A 19,212-nucleotide genomic window follows, 5' to 3' on the forward strand; every position below is an offset into this window, starting at 1 on the left:
TCCAAAACTTTATCCTTGTCCCAGTTGTTACACAACTTGAACTCCGCAATAAATTCAAGTATACCAGTGATCTCCCGATCAATGGCCTCGAGTCGCTCTAGGATGGAGGGCTCGGGCCGATTCACAGCCATCTTAGGCACAATCCTCTCCGGGGGAGGAGGTGTCGTTCTCTTCCTCTTGGTAATGGTCCTCGTTTACTAAACCTGTCGCAACTTCTACCATTCGGGTTGGGGAATGATTGTGGAAACTACCATAATGAGATTTCAAGAAATCTCAGCAAATAATCACACAACATACCATAGTTAACACAAGCATACAAATGGTATATGATGAAATGCGTGCATGGACATGTACTTGACTTATGCCTTTGACCAGAACTTGACTTATGCACTTGACTATTTTCAAAAGACTTATAACAGAGACTTGAGCTTTTCATATACACTTCATAACTTTTTCTTATTCACATGAACTTATTCAGAACTTGTCTTATCAGAACATATAACAAGATTTGCATCGAGCGATCCTTAACATATCACGAGATTTTCATCAAGTGATCCTAATCTTATGTGCTCTTATCTTATCCTTGTTCAGAGGGTGGACACAACACGGTTCCCCTTAGCACCGCGTGTTCCTGCTAGTTACTGCACCATCAACAGTTCGTACACCGTGATGAATACGTCATAAATAGATATTCAAATTAACGCGACCTTACTTCATCAAGTTACATGCCTTATGCACATACTAACGTTAGGCGCTTCCTCGCTTCGGCATCCTTTAAAAAGAATCCATTTCGAGCCTTGTTGATGGTACTTTGTCGACCCAAGGGTTACCACTCTATTCTTAAGCACTCCAGAGTAGACAGAGAAGTTCCACTAGGACATTCCCCCCCCCCCCTAGCACTTAGGGTCGTGATAAAACTTTTTCTTTGAAAATATTTTTCTAAAAACACTTCTTTGAAAACACTTCTTCCTCAAATGCATGTGACATGAAACTTAAACATACTTACTCATACTTGACATATGACATGTGAAATGTCGTGCATGAAATAACCAAGCATTGCATGTTCATTTCATAGCATAATAACATAAACCATATGAGATATCATAACATGCACATGGAACCATGAGAACTTGTTTAGGCCGAAACTCATAGGCACAAAAACATGAAGATTCATCTCATAAACATGTTCCAATCCTCAAACATATATCATAGAAATCAAAACATAGTAAACTAAGACATGAAATCATAGATTTTTGGCTAAGTCTGAAACTTCCAAAGCATGTTCAAACCGAAACATCATGTTGCAAATACCATCAACCTCAATCAAGTGAAAACCAAAACTCATAGACATCTTTCATGGCAATATCATTACAAATCCAAAACATATAATTCCTTCCTTAGGGTTACTCAAGATCATATTAACATATTCAAACAAACAACAAAGAGATAACAAACAAAGTAATTAAAAAATATTGAAGGATTTACATACTCATATACGAATATTAACCAAGAGTAAGTTGAGTGTATACTTACAAAATCCATGTAAGGAATACTAGCAAGCTATAAATCTGAACATACTATATTAGAAAGAGCATCTAAAACCCTACCTCATGTTCTTGAATGTGTGTATGGATTTCTATGGTATCACTTGGTCTTAAACCATTCAGCTTCTAGGGTTTTTAGGTTAAAACCCCTCCATTTCACTCATAAAATAAAACAAAACCTAAGGTAAGCAAGATACATGTGGTGATCAAAATAGGGAGGTTAAATTCCCCCTTCACTAATCGACCTCAAGGGGTATTCCTTGAAAACCCCAAGTTATTTCCAAGAAAATGGTAGAAAGTGTGTGTGTTCTATCTCTCTCAAAGTCTAATGAGATTTGAATATCTCATTTTTGGATTGGGAATGACTTGTGTGTGTGCAAGGCTTAGAGGAAACCAATTCTTACCTTGCTAATCCTTGGTAGTGCCAAAATCCCTTCTCTTGCAAGGATCCTCCTTATTTTGGTTGGAAAGAAAATACAAGAAAATAAGGAAACTTTCAAATGAACTGGGGATAATTGTGTGGAGAGAATGAGAACTCATGTAAATCTGAAAAATGGCAAGGGAAAAGCCCCCTTAGCGTGAACCCTTCTCTTTTTATATGAGACCCTTCACTTCCCTCCTTGGTTGTATCAAAAGTCCTTACATGAATGACAAGTGGCAAGGTTTCTTCTTTTCTTTTTCCCTATTGCTGAAATACCTCTTGGAGTTTCCCACTTGGATTGCATTGGGAAGGGACACTTTGGGGGCTGGCGTGTAGGACTCCTCTTCCTTGGCAGAAATTCCTTCTCTCCCCTTTATGCCCTTCCTTTCCTTAAACAAGTAAATATCTCTTCAAGGGTAGCTTGGTAAAACCATACATGCCTTTTCCTATTCCCAACAAGTAACTCTTGGCATGGAAGACAAGTGGCAATTGGCGTGTGCCATAGCCCTACGCATCCTCTCAATTTCCTTTCCCAAGATGTTGCTTCATCTTCCAATTACACCTTCCCTAGGTGACATTTCATATACCATTGGTCTAAAATGCACTAAGTGACAAGTGGCAAGTGAATGGAATGCTTGGGAGTGTTCTAGTCGAAACCCTAAGGGCAAACATGTCCTTGATACAAAAGTCTCTTCACAAAATCTTCTAGAAACTTGGTGCATGCTGGACACATGGCAAAAAGTTAGCTAAATTAGAAATCTCATATGCCTCCCTTCAGTTTCCTATACAAAACTTTTAGAAAAACTCCATTTCACTTCCCTAGACTTTCATTTCCAAGAAGTCTACCTTGGAACTCGAATTCTGGACAAAAACAATGGGCAAGGCGTGCAAGCCCATCTTGGTTCCTTCCTTCACCTTTCTTTTCCCCCTAACCCACTATCAAGACTAGGTTTGGGGTGTAACATTCTCATGACACATGGCACTAGTAACTTAGAATTGGATCATGGGCCTAAACCATTGGACCTAAGTTTCTAAATAGGGCCGAAATTTCAAAGTAAACTAGGGTCACTCTCATCTTGGGCTCAAGTTACTACATCAAAAGTTCTTAGGCCTTCCAAAGTAACTAAGGTTCCTAAAATGTCATGGCAACCTAGAATGAATTCTAAGGGCCAAGCCTAGACAAGACTCAGGTCATCACATTAAACAAGGCAATTTATGGATTTTGGCAGTCACCCCATGCGTGGTACTCTCGCCTAAGCTCTCGCCTCATTGATCTTGGTTTTGTCATCTCCACTGCAGACCCTTCTCTGTTTACCTATAAATTTGGAAGAGCCACAATGTTTGTTTAGGTCTATGTTGATGACCTTTTGGTCACAGGTTCCTCCATGTCGTGCATTACTGAGCTTATTTCTGGCCTGCACAGTGATCTCCCCATTACTAATCTCGGTAGTCTGCATTATTTCCTGGGTGTTGAGGCCACCTTCAATTCCAAAGGCTTACTACTTACACAACACAAGTACATCACAGATCTTCTTCATAAAATTAATATGCAGTTGGCAAAGCCGGTGAAAACTCCCATGTCTACTTCGGAAAAACTAAGTGCCTTTACTGGACACCTCTTTGCACAACCCACCTTGTTCGCAACATCGTTGGCTCCTTGCAGTATTTATCATTCACACGACCAGACCTTGACTTTGATATTGGCAAAGTCTGCCAATTTATGCATACCCCTCGGGTCCCCCACTAGAAAGCAGTGAAGCGCATCCTCAGATATCTCAAACATACCTCAAATGTTGGCTTACAATTGTCATCTTCACCCACCTCCAAAAGCACTGCATTTTTTGACGCCGATTGGGCAGGGTGTCTAGACAATCGCAGGTCCACTAGTGGCTACTATGTATTTCTTGACTACAACCTCATATCATCGTCCTCCAAGAAACAACCGATGGTCGCTCGTTCATCAACTGAAGAAGAGTTTAACGCTGTTGCAAACACCATAGCTGAAGCCGTATGGTTGCAGCATCTTTGTCATGACCTTGGGGTAAATCTGACCTATGCTCCCCTCGTTTACTGTGACAATATGGGTGATACCTACCTACCTTTCCTCTAATCATGTATTCCACGCACGAACTAAACACGTTGAGATAAACTTTCATTTCGTGCATGATCGTGTTCTAAATAAATCATTAAGCATTGCCTTCATATCTAGAAAAGATCAGATTGCATACCTGCTTACAAAACCTCTTTCAGCAACTCGTTTCACTTCACTTTGTTCAAGTCTTCGTCTTCAAGCTTTGTTGCTCGACTTGAAGGGGGATGTTAAGAACAAAGTTGCCCCTACAAAGACTTTCAGCTTACCAACCTCACAACAAAAGGATTTGAGCAACTCCACATAACAAACTATGTAATACATGCATGCATAGTGCTCCTTAGCCTCTGTACAAAACAAAACATAGCATTAGCTCTAGAACATTCTATTTGTTGTAGCTCATGTCTATAAAAGGCCATCGTGTAATAGCATTATTTGAATCAAATGAAATACATACAAATTCATCATTGCAACAGTTTCAAAGGGCAACAGAGGTTTTGATGCAAGGCTTTAGAGGTGTGAGAGCGCAAGACTTGAGACTTAATTTGATATTATGAAACTAAATCATTTGATTAGGATAATAGCAAATCACTTTCTAGATTTGATATTATCTCTAACATCCCCTTCAAGTTAAGGTAGAGAACTTTGAGATTTTCAGTTGAAATATGAGTGTCGCATTCATATTTGCTGATTGTTGCCTATTAGATGATGATAATGGCAGTGGTGATTAAGTGATTGGCAATTGAAAGATCAGATTTGGAGCTATGGTTGTTAATAGGTTGATGATAGGTCAGAGCCAACAAAGGCTAACAATTGGCCATTGAGCCAGGCAAAATATGGACTTGGTCAACAATAGGACCAAAAAAGGGTATAAGAGTAAAGAGAACATTTGCACTAATAAAGAACTCAATAAAAAGGGCTCACAACTAATCAAGATACTCTAAAGACATTAGTTTGAGATGGTCCACGACATCAAACCTGACATTAGCGAAGAGCTTTAATACAATAATATAAAATATAAAATAGAAATTGGAAGTGAAAATAGGAGAGAAGAATAAGGGAAAAATATTTTGAGAGTTAAATTTTTTATTCTTAATTGTAATTGAATACAAATTATATGTCCTATTTATAGAAAAATTATAAAGAAATTAGATAAGGTGATTTTCCTTCCTTACGGTGGTGCATGACGGGTCCTCGAGTTGGAGAAGACTACGGTGGAGCCGAGAAAGCTTCAGTTGGCTTCGATGATGCACCGGGGCGAACGTGTCGTTGCTGGTGCAGAGAGCTTCACAGTTGTAACACCAATAATTGGCATGGACAGAGGAAGGAAGTCCCGTGCGGTTTAGCGGCAACTCACCGGTTTTGGGTAGTGGTTAGTTTCCAACAGGGGAGTGGTCAGGGTTTATTGAGTAGGTTGGAGGTGCTATCAATGGCGTCGGGTGGTAGAGTTTGGCCTTGAGCAAAGTCGTCGTCGGTGGAGAAACGTCCACAACAGAGCTGGTGCTTTGGTTTAGTTCCTGGAAATACAACTGGTGGCTGGCGCTGGCCTTCGGTAGTTGAGCAGAGGCAAGCGTCCAACAAACTGGTGTTCGGCATACATCCTAGTGTTTGGCGTGGTCTGGCTTCGGTGCAACGATGGGAGGTGCAGTGAAGTTTTTTTTTTTTTTTTTTGAAAATAGGTGCAGTGAAGTTGGGCTGGCTAAGGGTTCGTGGCCTTGTGCTTCCGTAGTGAGGATCAAGCAGGACAGTGAGCAACTGGTTCTAAACGAGCTCTGACAAATTATTGGGCCAATGGTCGTGATAAATTTTAAGACCCATTGGTCTATCTAATATTATCCAATAAATATGGGCATGTGGGTCTAATAACAATATCCATTCTAAGAGAAGACTAATTTATCCATTAAACATCTAATCGGTCTTGCATAGAATTCATGGACTTACTTTAAAATTATTTTTTGAACCAACTACCCATTCCTGCCTGTTCACACATTCTCGTTCGGGAAGAGCAATTTGGGCAGACAGCTAAAATGCGAGGACGAATTTTATGTTCCAGCTACTTTTCATTTTCATACTTCACATTTATAATTTTTTTTTTTATAAGATGTGAATTTTTTTATAAGATATAAAAATATTTGTTATAGGATGTGAGATAGTAAATAATAGTGACTGATGAAAAAGAATTTTTCAAATGCAAGTCACCCGGCATGAGGAATTTTCCATTGCTTAAATCTATATGAGAGGTTAAATCCTCGTCAGTTTCTCTCATCTTTTTTTCCCAGAGTAAAAACAGCTGTTATTAAATTAAAAAAAAAAAAAAAAACCCACAATGTATAGAAAACTTACTATATATTTTTCTAAATAATAATTATTATTTTCTAGAATTAGCATTCTTGCTACTTCAAGTTGGTTCACAGCACATTCAGCATCTACACAACAGTCGTAGAAGCCCACCCATCTTATGTAAAAACAATTCAGTCTTGATTTTGAAGCTGGAAGTAACATGAATGGTTACGATTTCATTCATCACATTCTTTACATGATTGTCTATCACATTCAGTAATTAAAGATGCTACTGAGGCTGCAAAATCTAATCAGGCTCGGATTTATTTTGGGGTGATCTTCTCACTCATCAGCACATAATATGTGCAAGCACATTTGGGAGTTGGGAGGAAAGATTGGTTAATCTACTCCTGAAATATAATTAGAAATTAATGACCTGAAGGAATTTATATACAAAAAATACTGATTCCTTCAAGTCTAATGGTGTTCAAGTTCACCCTTTTTCAGCAATTCAAATGCTAGCTGATTGGATCATCCAACCAAGCTTTTGAAGAACATGTAGAAGAACTCTCATTCTGATTTACTCTTCGTGTTTGCTTTCTCCTCTTTCATTGGCCGTACTAACAACCTAAATATCCACACCGCCAGTAGGGTTGCCTCTATCGGAGCAAGCCAGTATACAAGTACATGCTCCTTGGTTATATGATCCCCACGAGCATAAGCCCATCCCATCACCTGCATAAATCAGGGAAGTATGATCCACTGAAGGTCTATAATTAAAGTTCTGCAGCCAAATTAATGATAAAAAGAAGATTCTAAGATTAATAATTTCAGAAGACTTACAGCGGCTGGGTTCATACATCCACCAGTCAGATCAGAGCCGAGTATATGAAGAGTTACCTTGGAGACACTTGAGATCCAAGTCTTCATGAAGAAACTTCCAGGGATTTTTGTGGCCAGACCAAGTGAGATGATAACAATTGCAAATGCAAGGAATCCTTCTGTCAGTGCACCTCGATGGATGTCAATATTTAAGCGTGGCCCAAGTCCTATTTCAGGAAAGGTCTCGATAATGAGCTTAACCCCAGTAATCGATCCAATAACCTGGAGAGAAGATATAAGGCCAGAAATAAACATATACAGTCACATACACGCACATTGTTGCCTCCATGATTTAAGGAACCAGCTAACTACATGAATAGAAATAATTTCCAATGCGCATACATAGTTTTGGCAAACTTATATTATCTACTGAGACTGGGAGTAGTGCAGCATTTGCAATTTTGTTTTTAATGATGCAGCCATTTGATGATTTAAGCGAATTTTCCAAGACTAACCAGTTTCCTCATTATATGTCACAAGAAACCACGGTAACTTGAGAAAATTTCCTTGATTACCAGAGTCTTTAAATTAATCATGGCCAAAAATTGGTAATCCCCCTAGTTGTCAAAAATGCATACAACCCACAGCAAGTTCTATATTCCCTTTTTAGTTCATTTGTAAAAAATTGTTAGGATGCTTTATTTCTTGTTTAACAAGGCTTCACATTTCATCAAGCTTGACTATGTGCCGTGCACTAATGTGAGCCATTGAGCCCTCACATGACTCTATAACTTCTCAAGCACACTAAATACTTCAAAACGATTAATCACAACTGAAAATCTTGTAATCACTTATATACTGTGGTAATCACTTGTACAGTTCCACCTAATACACACCTAATGTGAGAAGACTTGACACAACATATTTTAAGGCTTCACAATCCAAAATGATGCAATAAAATTTCCCTATCCTAACTCCATATATCATAGTTTTAATTAGCAACGACCACAATTTTCAAGTTAAGTTTCCACTCTGTTCATAATGAGTGCTTTACAATTTCTCTGCAATGTCCATCAACACAAGGTGGTGAATTAATAAGTGCATTGCACTATTTGGCTTCTAAATTCAAATCTACTGTATAAGAAAGGTTTGCAGCAATGTGGATACATGTTTATTTATGTAATTTAAATGTAAGAACCTCACTATTTCTGTCTTTCTAACTATTAATTTCATCTCTTATCATGGTCCCAGACCTCATAGATATATTCGCTATGACACACAAGGTGTTATGTAGCAATCCTCCTTCAGTATTTGACTAGGGATGTGTAAACTATATCTTTGAAATTTCATCAACAAAAGGAAATGCAAATTTTCTTCAAATGGACAACAGGAATTAACAATTTCTCTTTCCTGCATGTTACAACTTTTAAATACTTTTTCTTCAAATTTAAACACATCACACGTGTAAACTAGGTTTGCTACTTTAAATTCATATTGAAATTAAATATATGGTTTCCAAGTGTTGCATTTTAAAAAAAAAAAATATATGTAACTAGATTATTAACGTAACAGACTATAGACTTATCTACATCCTTCCATTGTCTTTACTGTATGTGGCTCTTGCATCCAAATCCGCGTGCAAACAAACATGTAGATGAAAAGGCACTCAAGTACATATGTGGACGCAAACACCCAGATATAGAGACACATAAAAGATGCATATTTGCATGCAAGCTCACACAAGCAAACAAAAATAAGCTAGCATCAGATTTTGCATCCTAATTTTTTACAAATTCTGTTCCATATCACTTCATACAATATTCAATTTGAGAAGAGAAACGGACCGAAACTGTTTATGTTTCTAGCACCAGAAAGGACTACTTTTAGATAAGAGGTTACCAGCCGCACGGTAAAAATGTTGAAAGTGATTTTAAAATGTGATACATATATTTCACTAAATGTAAGACACAAAAATTTTATCAAGCACTACCAATTAATCATGGGATTAACCATTTAAATAATTAAACATGGGAATAACCATTTAAATAAGCAAGAGAGCCACCACACCTAAAATCAAGTCAAAAGCTATCAAATCAATGGCTAAGTTCTTTATTTGATAATTTACTAAACAATGTGTATAGGACATATCCATCAAAGCCCTATTAAACTCCAATCACCAATATCTGATTCTCCCATCTTATCACCAGAGAGATAAGTAGGATAATGACAACACCCTTCAAAAGTATATAAATTAGGTTTAAATTTTCCACATTTACCAATGAAATAGAAAGTCTTTCAATGTTATAAATTGAGACATCAACTCAACTGTCCATCCACCTTGAGTTATATAACCATGGAAAGATGCCATAGACCAAATGCAAGCAAAAGTATTTAGTTCAAGATTGAAGACCCCATCTCAGTCTTGTGTCAATAAGAAAGATGATATTTCACCACGAAGTATATGCCCCCCAACCAAAGTAAACATCAAACAAGATAATAAAGCTTCAAGCTCTAGAAGAATCACAGCAAACAATATTTTTCATATTAAGTTAAGAACAAAAGTTTCCAAAATATCTCCATTTTTGCCATATATTCGTCCGAGAACCCTCCTTAATTCAAACGCCAGACAGATGCAATTAATCAGGCAACTGATGTTTCAGATGACATTTAGGCTACACCAAACCCCCCACCCCCCCCCCAAATCATCCAAGAGAAGTCGTCAAAGGAACCAATTGAGCATGAAGCTGCCATAAAAAGCTGAACCGAATTTTTTTTTCCTGAGCAGCTGAACTGAGTAATTGCAGCAAAAGACAAGAGGCCAAAGCAATTTAAGGTAGATTTCTTTTGCAGAACCAACGAAATGTAAGATGTCCAAGTAAACCTATACAATTTTATCATCATTGAAGACGCGCATTCCAATAATTTGCGAAAAAAAAAAAACGACATAAATTCATAAATCGTATTTCCTTGACTTTGTCGCCAACCAGACAAGCTACAACAACTCGGTTCACACTTCAATCAAACAAATCCATTTCATAATTAGAAAGTGTTTCGAGTTCGACACCCTAATAAAGCAAACCCAACTCAAATTTCAACCAAATAAGCACATCTACAAACAAAGACATCGGTACTAAATAAAAGCATCAAAGAGCTAACCTGAGATGGGATTCTAGCACCAACGCCAAAGAGAAAGCTGCTGAAATTCCCAGAAATGGCACTAGCCAACACGTTGAGAGGATTGTATGCCCCGCCTTCGGTAATCTTACCCAAGAACGCGAAGAAGAACATGTTGATGATGGACAGCACGCACTGGATAACCTCGCCGCTGGGTTCATGGCCCAGCCCCAATATCTTGTACACAAAGATCTTAATCAGAGTTCCTGACCATACCCACATGAAAGAGATTATGAAATCCGAGACCAGCAAACTAATCGCAGCCATCTTCAAACAGGAAATATAAGTTTCCTTTTTCTTCTCTCTCTCTTTTTTCTTTTTGGGTTGGTTAAAACACCATCTTTCCCCCTTATGGCATAAATATCTCTAGCCAAGATAAACGAAACAGTATTTAGGATGGCCTTTTATGATAGAAGATGTTCACAACAGATCCTGAGAGAAGACTGTCCATGCGAAATTTCCTGTATTCTTCAGTTTTGACGTGTTGTCGGATGACTCGGATCTTAAGAGGGTCGATAAAAGTGGGAATTTCAAGGATTATGCCTTTTGATAAATAATGGGTCTCCTTCTGATGCGGACATGGGTTCGTGAATCACGACCAGCCACCCTTTAAGCCGTATTGGTAAGAAAACAACAATTGTATTGAAATCCCTATAATTTAATAAATAATAATACATATAATTATAGGTTAGATAAGTTAATTTCTTATTAAAAAATTATTTTTGTTATCTAAATTATATATTTACTTATTTTTTTCAAAAAAAATATACGATACTTAAGACTAAATATCATTTTCTTAATTTAATTTGAAAGATAAATATTAAAATTTAAATCTTACAAATAAAATTATGTTATGTGAATGATGTGTGGTGTAAACACTTTCAAATAGCACTATTAATAAGAAAATGTTGAATTACAAATTATTATCAATATAATAATTTTAATTTCAATCTATATTAAATCTTAATTCTGATTTTATTTTCCGTGTATATAATTAGTGGCACACTATCTATTATTTTATTAGTAATTATGTTAAAGACCTACTTTACGTATTCTCTATAAACATTTATCGTGTTTATTCTTTTGTTTTGTTTTATTTTATTTTTTACTATTTTTAAGGTTTTTCATGACATCTCTACAATCTAATTTTAATATATTTGTACTATTCATCCTAAATGAATTAGGTTCATTTAAAACTTAGACTAATATCAATTCAGTTCAGTCTAATTTTAAGTTAAGTCTAACATTCAAACACATAACTCTCAAATCACTAAATTCATATCAACTCAAAACATCTTTACACATAGAATCTACAGCATTTTTCAACTTAACACATCTTTACATGCAGGATCTACAATATTTTTCAACTTTTTATAATTACATCTAAAGTCATCTTAATATCTAAACACATCTAAACTCATTTTAAGTGAGCTCCACAAAACTCACTTCATCATCTCAATTTATTACTATTCATAAAAAACTCAATTCATCTTAATTCATCTCAACATTTAAATAGAACTTAATTTACGACTTTCTTATTTTTTTTAATAAAAAAATTATTAAAAATTCATTATAGTAATTGAAGTGACCTAATTTAGATAAGTGCCTGATCTTCCCTCAATAGTTGACGTTGTTTTCTGTTTTATCTTTCATCGAGTACTTTACTCCCTCAAGACTCAAGACTTGATTCTTATGTTTCTTTCAACCTTCATCTCCTTTTTATCAATACGGTGCAACTAGCAAGGTAGCTCTACTTCGAAAAGAAAAGCTTGGTCTCGTTTTGGAATACAAATTATATCATTTCATTTCAAAAAATTTCATAATTTGTTTTCTAAATATTATTTAAATACAAACACTTTTCAATCTCAAATTTTCAAATTTTTTTATCTAATCATTATAGTTTTCTGAAACTTCTAAATAAAATACAAAAAATAATTCAATTTTTTCAAATTCCAAACAAAAATAATACTAAAAAATTAAAAAATTTTATACACCACACTATTATTTCACTTTTATCTCACAATGTAGTAGGTTGTGACATATTTATCATCAATAGATGATCTTTTATTGGATAATTGTTTATCATCTAATGGTAATAAATGTGTTATATCTTACATAGTGAGATGAAAGTGAGATGAAAATGTGGTTTATAGCATTATTATAAAAAACTATATTATAATAATATTTTAATTTTATAAAAATTTTATTCAAATTTCTCTCTTTCTTTTCTCAAAATCTAATAAAATATCATAAGTTAAATTATTTTACTATTATTTACAAAATATTTCACAATTATTTATTGATTTTTTTATCTCGTTTTCTAAAAGAGACCGTAGAAAACCTTATTTTCTATCCTGTTTTGTGAACCTGACTCAAAAAGGAAAAGGAGACTAAACTCAACACCGCTTCTTCAATCTCTTCATTAGACGTTTTATAGTGCGACTGTCCTTCTGCTTTAATGATATAAAAAGAGGACATATAAGGAGATGTTTAAGGAAAAAGATGAAATGAATAATTTGTAAATAGTAGTTAAATAGTTTATGAACAGTAATAAAATGATTTAAGTTATGATGTTTTATGAGATTTTGGACAATGAGAAAAAAAAATTTGAATAAAATTATTATAAAGTTAAAATATTATTAGAATATAATTTTTTAATATTATATTTATTTTAAGATTTGAAAAATTAAATTGTTTTCTATATTTTGTTTGAAAGTTTTGTAAAGTTGTAATGATTAGTTTGAAAATATTTGTATTTAAGTAATGTTTGAGAAAAAAATAAGATACGATGAGATGAGATGAGACGGAATGAGATTAGATGAGATAAGATAAAAACAAAATTACCAAACATCCCCTAAATCACAATCAATTACTTCGCGCTCAGCCTATACGATGCCCCGAATTTTCGCTTAGATTCCATTCGTAATTCTTGTGGATATTATTTATCTAATTATTTATTTATTTGGGTTATTGGTTAAGTGTTGGAAGAATTCTTTAGGCCACTTTCTATTTTTGTTGGATTGGATCTTGGAGTTCTAAGTTAAAATGTCCACAAGAAAAAAAAAAATAGAAGAAAAGACCTATAGGAATTCAGCCCATTAAGGACTTTGGCTTTGGAAGGCCTAAATTTACCCTCTAGGCAAGGAGATAGAGCCACTTGGCTTCAAGAATGAGTTTTTGGTCATTTTAGGAAAATCACTTCTCATTTGGAACTTTGGGAAAAGACAAAGAAGACACTTGTTAAGCATGTATTGGATTTCTAGAAGAAAAAGTGGAAGAAGTAAGGGAGGATTCGGCTTTTTAGAAGAGTTGGCCAAGTATCATGCATGCAAATGAAATGTGAAAAGTTTTGTCTTGAGAAATGGCAAAATCTTGCATAGGGAATTGAAACCTAGGGAAGAATCACCTAGGTTAGCACATTGGTGCCACTTGGCAAACATGCTTGCAGGTTTTTAGAAGAAGCTAAGGAGATGGAGGAGGATGTAGGGTTCGGCATACACCTAGGGCACACACCTAGGGCACACGCCTATTTCACCTACTCACATGCCACATGTCTCATATGCACACCTCACATCTAGATATATTGAACCTAGATGTAAAAATGGATGATAAAAATGAGAGGACGTGGTTTCGAGAACCCTAATGGACTACACAAGCACCAACAAGATTTTTGTAAGTTCCAAGGAGTTGTGTACGCCACTCACCCTCCCAAGCACCTCCACCTCACGCCACTTGTTCTTAGTGAAGAGTTCCAAGAAGATTTTGCATAGTGAAGACAAATGTGAGATTTTCTAAAAGATTTACATTAGAACACTAAGAGACTTTTGGATCCCTAAGCCATATGCCCACCCAAGTTATATTCTGACATTTTGTCATTTTTCATTCATGCATAAGTAGAGAAAAAGGTTCTAGAAGAGAGTGGAAGAGATAATGCATGAAAATTACCCTTGTACCCCTAGGGTTTCGGCCACCACATTGCCACATGTCATGTTTTGAGTTCTTGAGAAGCATAAGGAAGTGGGAGAGCCACCTAGGGAACATACATAGGAAGAAGAAGCTTCTTGCTTAGGGAAGAGTAAGGGACATGCATGAGAAAAGGAAGAGATGCATGGGAAAAAGGAAAACACACATGGGAAAAGGAAGAGGCGTATGGGGAAAGGAAATGATGCATAGGGAACATGCACCCACATCCTACATGTCTTTTGTCACTTGGCAAGCATGCACAAGTCTACAAGGTTCAAGCCTAGGGTTACGATTTATCAAATGGCAATTTTGCCTTAGAGATTCATTGAATCTGGACCATATGGGGGAACATACCCAAGGAGCCTCTTAGGATTTTGAATTTTGACAAGATGTCATATCACATGCCACTCATGCAAAGGATCTTTTGGAGTTCCCAAGGATACACAAAGAAGAGGCTTTGACACATGGCTTCCATGCAAGGATATTCTTAGATTTCCTAGGAAAGTGAAGAGGATTTCGAATTTCCAAGGAGTCACGCCACTTGGCAAGATTATTCTTTTCAAGACTACTTTTGTGTTTCCTATAGCTTAGCCTAAGCGCCACTTGTCCTACATGGATCAGAAAAGACGCCACTTGTCCTACATGTATCATAAAAGATACCACTTATCCTACATGCATCAGAAAAGACGCCACTTGCCCTACATGCATCAGAAAAGACACCCCTTGTCCTTCATGCAGTGGGTCACTAGCAACCGACGGGATTTTGTTGGAGGACTCTATATAACGGGAGAGGATTCACACGCCTAAGGGCTTTTCTCTTTTGCCATTATCAGATTTTACATGTTCTCATTCTCTCCACACTCTCTTACACGACCACTTAGAGATTTCCTCCACTTTCTCACACTTTCCTTCATACCAAACAAGGGAGGCTTGTTTCAAGAGAGGGATTTCGGCATTTACAAGGAGGAACCACAATAAGAACTCAGTTTCTTTTTTTTTTTTCTACACACACATCACATATTCAACTCAAGATAAAATTTGAACCTCAAGGGAGTTCGAATATAGTGAAACACACACAATTTCCACACTTGCTCATGAGAAACAAATTAGGGTTTTCTAAAAGTGTAGAAAATCGAAAGTTTGAAGGAACAAATCCTCTACACATTCGACCACACTCATGTATTTTCACACTTATTTGAGATTAGTCAAATATACAAGGAAGTTGAAGGGTTTCTTGATTCAAAACCCTAGAAGCCGATTGGTTTGGGACTTCTTAAGCCTTAGTGATAACCTTAGAAACCCTCACACACTCAAGAATACGGATTAAGGTTATTCTAATGAGTTATATTTCGATTTACAGATTGCTATTTGTTTTATTTCGTGGATTTTTGTAAGTATACACTCAACTTACTCTTGGTTAGTATTTATATATGATTGTCTAAATCTTTTCATTGTTTGTTTGCTTTGGCTGCTATTTCTTGTTGTTGGTTTGAATTGCTTATTTGATTTTGGATTATGAATATTTCATGAATGGTATGATTCGGTTTCAAGATGAAAATGACAAGAATGTCTTATGCATGTTTCGATTTTAAGGAAAACATTGTCGTTAATTTGTGTTACTTGATGATTCGACTATACCAGGTCTTAGAAGTTTCGAATTTTGGCCAAACACCATGATTTTATGTTTCGTTTCGTTATGCTTTGATTTCTAAGCAAATTTGTTTGAAGAAGAAGCATGTTTAAGTGATGAATTTTCATGTTTTGCATCTATATGTTTTGGCCTTTTTCATGGGTTCATGTATATGTTTTGATATCTCATATGGTTTATGTCATCATGCTATGAAATGAACATGTTATGCTTGGTTATTTCATACACGGCATTTCACATGTCATATGTCAAGTGTAAGTAAGCATGTTATATGTCTTATGTTACATGCATTTGGGAAAAAATATTTTCAAAGAAAATGGTTTAAAAGTTTTATCACGACCCCAAGTGCTAGGGCGGGGGAGTGTCCTAGTGCAACTCCTATGTCCACTCTAGAGTGCTTAAGAGTAGAGTGGTAATCCCTGGGTCGACAAAGTACCGTCGACGAGTCTCGAATAGATTCTTTTCAAAGGATGCGGCGAGGAAGCGCCTAATGCTAGTGGGTGCATAAGACATGTAACCCCGACGAAGTAAGGTCAAGTTAATATGAATCTTGTTTATGACCTATTCATCACGGTGTACAGACCGTTGATGGTGCGATAACTAGCAGGAACACACAGTGTTAAGGGAAACCGTGTTGTGTCCACCCTCTGAACAGGGATAAGAGCTCATAAGATAAGGATCACTTGATGAAAATCTCATGATATGATAAGGATCACTTGATGAAAATCTCGTGATATGGTAAGGATCACTCGATGCAAATCTTGTGATATATTCTGATAAGGCAAGTTCTGATTAAGATCAACGTGAATAAGAAAGTTAAGAAGTTTTTCTGAAAATCTAAAGTTCTGTTACAAGTCTTTTGAAAATGGTCAAGTGCACAAGTCAAGTTCTAGTCAAGTGCATAAGTCAAGTACATGTTCATGCACGCATTCCATGATATACCTCTTGTATGCTTGTGTTAACTATTGTATGTTACGTGTTTACTTGCTGAGATTTCTCGAAATCTCATCGTGGTAGTTTCCACTACCATTCACAATCCAGAATGATAGAACCTTTAGCAAGACCAGAAGTAGCGAGTCAAGATATTGATTAAGGCAAATGATGAACTCAACCCAGAGGAAAGAACGGATCTAGTCATGACCTACTTGGAGATAGTCGAGATTAGAAAGATACTTTAATGATTTCTTTGTTAAGGCATTTTTAGACAATACTTATTATGTTAAGTGTAAACAAAGAGCTTGATACTCTATTGCTAAGAAATGTGATTTAAAGCTATGAATAAAAACGTTGGGATGTTAGTTTTATTCTGGTACAACATTTAAATGACTTATTCCGCTGCGATTTATTGCATACTACTAGTATACATAGGTGCATTGCATCTTATCTGTCATGTACAAGGGGTATGTAGCCTTACGTTACATGTCTCGGCGTTGCAGTCACCATCTAATCCTAAGCTGGGGCAGAGGGCGCCACATCTGATATTTCTATTACTTTTTTATAATTAAAATTGAGAAATCATAGTTACAATGGTGAGTATGCAAGCACCACGCAATCATTTTAAAAAAAAATAAATAAATAAGAGGCCCACATGAAAATAATAATAATTTTTTAATTGTGTACTCCACTTTTTTCAAAGTGATTGCATATCACTTGCATACTTCTCGACTGTATGTAGCATTACTCATTAAAATTTAATCAACATATCAATTAGTTAATTGAATTTAAATATAAGAAGGAAATCGAGCTCACCTCATTCATTTATTCTTATTTGAACATAATTAATATTTAGCGAATACTAATTATGTTGATATCTAAATCCGAATTGGAACAAGTAAATATGTTAATCGAATCTGAAAACCTTAATTTAGATTCGGCTCAACTTCATTCAATTGTAGCCCTATCCAACAATCATGTTATTTAACTATCATGTTTTTTAAATATAAATTATAACATTTTTCCTCAACCTTTGATTCCTCACAAACCAAATACCTCTTCATTTACTCTTTATTCTCTCTCTCTCTAGGAACATATTCTTGAGTTTGATAGTCTTCTAGACTCTTCCTCTAGTAGTAGGTTAAAAAAGCTTGTGATTTAGTTATGGAAGATCATGAATGATTGAATGTAAAATAAATCATTGAAGGTTTTGTCTTTTTACTCTTCTATTTCTTTTGAATTTAAAATTCGTTTGGGATTGCTATAGTACTTTCCTAAATGTTATGGGTGGGCAAAAAATCCGGCAACTTCAACTCCGACTGACGTCCACTCCAACTCCGATTCCATCAAAGTTGAAAAATTCAAAGTTTGAAGTCGGAGCTGGAGCTGGAGTTGGAGGGTGAAAAATAGTCGGAGTCAGAGCTGGAGTTTGGAGTTGGACAGGGCTCCGTAGTATCAACTCCGACTCCGATTAATATAGTTCATATATTGTTTTTTGTAATATATGTGATGGATTGCTGAATAACCTAATGGTTGGTCCGTTGGGATATAAAATTTTAAACCCCCCCCCCCATATATGCGTTCGTGCCCCCACAACCACAACATCGATTTCTCTTCTTCTTTTTTCTTTTACTTTCTTAAACGATGTCGTTTTTCTCTTAATATATATATTCATCATTTTCTTTTCACTAACCCTAACCCCCATTTCGTTCTACTTATTCTCTTTCTCAGCTTAGTCTCCTCTCTCTTCCACTTTTTTCTTCTTCTTCTACAAATCTTCTCACCTCAAGGAAAATCAAGAGAAATGAAGACACGAGATCAAGAGAAAGGAATTTTTTTTTTTTTTTCATTTCAACAACAGCTTCATAACAAAGCCTTTGTTTTCTTTTGTCTACAAGCTTCCTTTCGATCTCGTCTCCACCCACTATGGATCTCATCTTTGCCGCGAAGCTTCCTTTAGATCAATCCCTTGATTTTGTTTGGATGCTAGGAATGCCTTTTCGATCCAACCCTTAAATCTTGATCTCGTCTTTGATATTGTTTGGATGTTGGTTTTTTATTTGTTTATTTTTTTCATATATCGTGTGTTGTTTGGATGTTGTGTGGAGTCTTTGAGTGTTATTTGGATGCCGAGAAAGTGGTAAGAAAATTGGAAAAACAAAAAAGCTTAGCTTCGAGTTGTGCTCCGACTTTGACTCCGACAATTCCGATTGGAGTCGGAATCCGCTCCTATTCGGAGTCGGAGTAGGAGCTCAACTTTGTCTCCAACGTTGGTCGGAGTTGAAGGTTAGATTTGGGCATTATGACTCCGAAGGAGTCAGAACCCACCCTACTAAAT

General features: G+C 36.0%; 1 protein-coding gene across 2 annotated transcripts; it reads right to left on the reverse strand.

The window, feature by feature from the left end:
* Window positions 1–6,544: 6,544 nt before the first annotated feature.
* On the reverse strand, window positions 6,545–10,848 carry LOC108992606 (probable aquaporin SIP2-1). 2 transcript variants are annotated; one of them, XM_018967206.2, is made up of 3 exons: window positions 10,313–10,848; window positions 7,178–7,438; window positions 6,545–7,069 (listed from the first exon to the last, which is right to left on the reverse strand). In XM_018967206.2, the coding sequence occupies exons 1-3, from the start codon at window positions 10,595–10,597 to the stop codon at window positions 6,905–6,907; spliced, it is 711 nt and encodes a 236-aa protein (XP_018822751.1). In that variant the 5' UTR covers window positions 10,598–10,848; the 3' UTR covers window positions 6,545–6,904. The 2 variants fall into 2 exon arrangements, with proteins under 2 accessions (XP_018822751.1, XP_018822752.1); XM_018967207.2 differs by having other exon boundaries at window positions 7,235–7,438; window positions 10,313–10,844.
* Window positions 10,849–19,212: the final 8,364 nt, after the last annotated feature.

Source organism: Juglans regia, chromosome 4, assembly GCF_001411555.2.
Source record: "Juglans regia cultivar Chandler chromosome 4, Walnut 2.0, whole genome shotgun sequence".
Taxonomy (NCBI): Eukaryota; Viridiplantae; Streptophyta; class Magnoliopsida; order Fagales; family Juglandaceae; genus Juglans; species Juglans regia.